Below are 3,573 nucleotides of genomic sequence, written 5' to 3'. Positions count from 1 at the left end.
TTGAAGGAGATTCTATGCCAGCACTTTCCACTCCAGCCTGATGCGAGCCGTTATGTAGTGTTTCGTTTTCTAGTAGACGTATTACAAAAAGATTTTTTTAAACAGGTGAAGTGGGTTTTGATAACATTTTTTTAACTCGTCACTGTAGACAAAATATTATCATCTCAATTTATAACCAATATAAAGCAATGATTAATGAGATCGTTCACTTTTTTTTTTTTCCCCTCCCACTAAGTTTTTGAAATCTCGTATTTCCTGTTTAGAGCATATCTCAGTTTGGACCAGCCACAGGTGGATAATGGCTCTGGGAAGGGGGTTACTTAGAAGCTGTCAGGGGTGGCCCTATAGAAGGTATCAGGAACCTATACACCTGGTCCAAAGAGTCTCAGAGTCCAGCCACATCCTCAGAGCCCCTCCCTACAGGCGACAGCTGGCCAAACTGGCCCTGATCTTCAGCCACATGCTCACGGAGCTGAGCGCGCTCTTTCCCGGGGGAAAGTACTGTGGACACACATACCAGCTGACCAAGGCCCCAGCCCACGCCTTCTGGAGGAAGCACTGCGGAGCCCAGTGAGTACCTTGTCCCCGGGGCCTCTCGGGTCCCTGGTGCCTCATCTGCCCTTGCCCAGGGACCCAGCCCCTCCCCACCCAGACCCAGGAGTCTGGGCCACCAGCCCCTCCTCCCCAGACCCAGGAGCCAAAGTCCCCAGCCCCTCCTCCCCCAGACCCAAGAGTCCGGGCCCCCAGCCCTTCCTCCCCAGATCTAGCTGCCTCTTTCCTAGAGTTCCTCCCATCCTGGACTCCCGGAGGCCTCACCTGCACCATCCCCCCTCTGACCAGGTGTGTGCTGCCCTGGGCTGAGTTTGAGTCTCTCCTGTGCACCTGCCACCCTGTGGAGCCAGGCTCCACGGCCCTGGCCTTGCGCTCCACCATCGACCTCACCTGCAGCGGCCACGTGTCCATCTTTGAGTTTGACATCTTCACCAGGCTTTTCCAGGTCAGGGAAGGCCAAGGCGGGGGCCCAGGCTCGGGTCCTGAGGGAGGAGGGGGTTGGGGCCCTGACTCCTGGGTCAGAGGGAGGAGGGGCTGGGGGCTTGGACTCCTAGGTCTGGGGGAGGAGGGGCTGGAGGCCTCTGAGTAAGAGAGACCCCTGAGGCCCACAGTGGGTGTGAGCGAGGTGGTGGGGTTCTTGGACCCTGGGAAGCAGTGGGGGAGTGGCTGCTTCCTCAGCCCCTCCGTGACCCAAGCGTCACCGCACTCCAGCCATGGCCAACACTCCTCGATAACTGGAAGCTCCTGGCAGTCAACCACCCGGGCTACATGGCCTTCCTCACGTACGACGAGGTCCGAGCACGTCTCCAGGCCTGCAGGGAAAAGCCAGGCAGGTGAGCGGCAGGCCTCGGGAGGCAGTGGCCAGGGGTCAGGACTCTGGATCCAGCCTGGGGCGTGGCAGAAAGCAGATATCCTTCCGAGAGAGGAAGGACTGAAGGGCTGAGATACCTCGGCCCCCGGGCAGTAGAGGACTCAGAGGTAGGACGCTGAGTGCCCCGTGGCACCCTTCCTTTCCTCCTGGGACCTCCTGGACCTTCCCACAATCCAACAGCAAAAGACTCAACACCTGCTCTGGCAGAGGGCCTCAAGACCCTGCCCCAGGAAAAGGCCCATTTCTGATAGGTCAGAGCCCATGCTCTACCATCTACAAAATATTTTCAGTATGACCCCCCACCACGACCTGTTGGGTAGGGTGCTGGGAACCAGATGCCTAAGTCCTGAAATTACTTCAAGCCAGGAGCTTTGAGCTGTTGGGTCCCCCAGAAAGTTAAGTATTGAGGGGCTGAGCTCCCTGGAACACCAAGAAGTTAAGGAAATAGGAGATCAGATTTGTGAGTCTTTGCAGGGCTGGGGTGTGGGACCCCCAAGACAGCGAGTATATTAGTATTTTTCCAGTTACACTGTATACTGGCTTCATGGGAAAGAAAAAAGGATGAATGATAGGAATAGTTGAAAAGACCAGGTTCGGGTTTCGGGCACAGCTGGATCCAGGTGCTCACGTGCTATAGTCAGGAATCATTCCTGTTTATCCATCTCTGCTTTCCTCTGTTAGCTTCATTTGCAGCCACGGTCAAGGTGGCAAACGGTTTCTAGGACCCCCTACCGTATACCCTGCCAGCTTAGCTACCTTGGTATTAATGGGGAACCTTTCTGGGAATTACAGCAGAAGTCCCCTGGCGGATTCGCATCACTGTGGTCAGGGGCCCTGAAATACACTGACTGGCCAAGCCAGATTCAGCCTAAACCCCAGTAGAGGAGGAACAGGAGCCCAGCAGGTAAAAAGAATAGGTACTTGTAGGACAGACAAGGATCTACGCCTCATTGCCTAAGAAGTGGGAAGCTGGGTTATAAGGGGTGAGGACTTCGACACCTGGATTCCCAACAGTGTGAGGGGCTGCGAGGTCACAGAAGGGACAGTGGTGACCACTCCCTCCCCACCATCCTACCTGTCTCTTCCTCCAGCTACATCTTCCGGCCCAGCTGTACTCGCCTGGGGCAGTGGGCCATCGGGTACGTGAACTCAGATGGCAGCATCCTGCAGACCATCCCTCTCAACAAACCCCTGCTCACGGCACTCTTGGAAGGACAGAAGGAAGGCCTGTGAGTCCCTGTCCTGGTAGAGGGAGGGCGTTGGCAGAATGCACCTCACACGGCTGTGCTGTGCGCGTGTGGAGCCCAGCCCCAGATCACCGCGGCCGCGGGCATAGTTCACACAGCAGACACCTTACACTTGCAATGCCGCAATGCTCCAGCAGGTGGCAGACCAGGGCCTGAGGACGGGGCACCTTGTCTGGATCCAGCAGAGCTGCGCTGTGGCCTACCAGCAGCTCCAGGAAGGGTGTGTGTGGGGAGTTGGGCACAGTCTCAGCGGCTCCATTCCTTGGAATTGCACTCAGAGCTTTTGCTTCTAGATGTCCAGGCCCTGTTCTAGAATCCAGACTGTTAGGGAACTGGGCCAACAGCTAGACCAGTGGTTTTCCTTCTGTAACCATGGCTACCCCAGGGCCTCGCAGAAGCTGCCCTGAGTGGGGGCGAGGAGGACAAGGGCAGGTGGGGTTCCCAAGTCCCATCCTGGACCTTTAACCAGAGCCTTCTTAGAAGTCATATTGATATGATATGATACGAGGTAGATCGTCAGGTAGGCAGTCGATTCTCGTTATCCGTGGCAGTTCTATTCTATAAAATTACGCAAACACTGAATTAGCAAATACGTAGCCATTGCTCCCAGGGGAAACACAGGTTCAGGTTCCTGCAAGATTGGTCACTTCTTTGTCAACTAGCCACCGCGTAACAACCTTTACGTGTGTTTCTGTTTAAAGACATCTCATGCGGAAGCTAAGCAGGGTCGGGCCTGGTTAGTCCTTGGATGGGACGCCACCTAGGAAGACCAGGTGCTGTACGCGGAAAAAAATAAAAAAATAAGGGGATTGTAAGCTGACAAGTCCTTGCAATCTGTGAGGTCAACCAAAGGGTTGCCTCACCTTAATAAATTAAATAAATAGATAGATAGATAGATAGATA

The 3,573-nt window shown here is 54.9% G+C and overlaps 1 protein-coding gene across 1 annotated transcript; it reads left to right on the top strand.

Moving 5' to 3' along the window:
• Nucleotides 1–230: 230 nt before the first annotated feature.
• LOC105311180 (E3 ubiquitin-protein ligase CBL-C-like) lies at nucleotides 231–2,676 on the top strand. The gene is made up of 4 exons (XM_011387203.2): nucleotides 231–570; nucleotides 841–997; nucleotides 1,264–1,385; nucleotides 2,515–2,676. Exons 1-4 carry the CDS (start codon nucleotides 299–301, stop codon nucleotides 2,654–2,656), a joined length of 693 nt encoding a protein of 230 aa, XP_011385505.2. The 5' UTR covers nucleotides 231–298; the 3' UTR covers nucleotides 2,657–2,676.
• Nucleotides 2,677–3,573: the final 897 nt, after the last annotated feature.

This window comes from Pteropus vampyrus, unplaced genomic scaffold (genome assembly GCF_000151845.1).
Source record: "Pteropus vampyrus isolate Shadow unplaced genomic scaffold, Pvam_2.0 Scaffold1000001466, whole genome shotgun sequence".
Lineage (NCBI taxonomy): Eukaryota > Metazoa > Chordata > Mammalia > Chiroptera > Pteropodidae > Pteropus > Pteropus vampyrus.
Note: the sequence above shows the minus strand (reverse complement) of the source record. Positions and strands in the feature narration are given on the sequence as shown.

Coding starts and splice junctions, on each gene's coding strand:
- LOC105311180 (XM_011387203.2), top strand. CDS start 299: ATGGCTCTGGGAAGGGGGTTACTTAGAAGCTGTCAGGGGTGGCCCTAT. Junction 998..1,263: donor TCTTCACCAGGCTTTTCCAG/GTCAGGGAAGGC, acceptor ACCGCACTCCAG/CCATGGCCAACACTCCTCGA. Junction 1,386..2,514: donor TGCAGGGAAAAGCCAGGCAG/GTGAGCGGCAGG, acceptor CTCTTCCTCCAG/CTACATCTTCCGGCCCAGCT.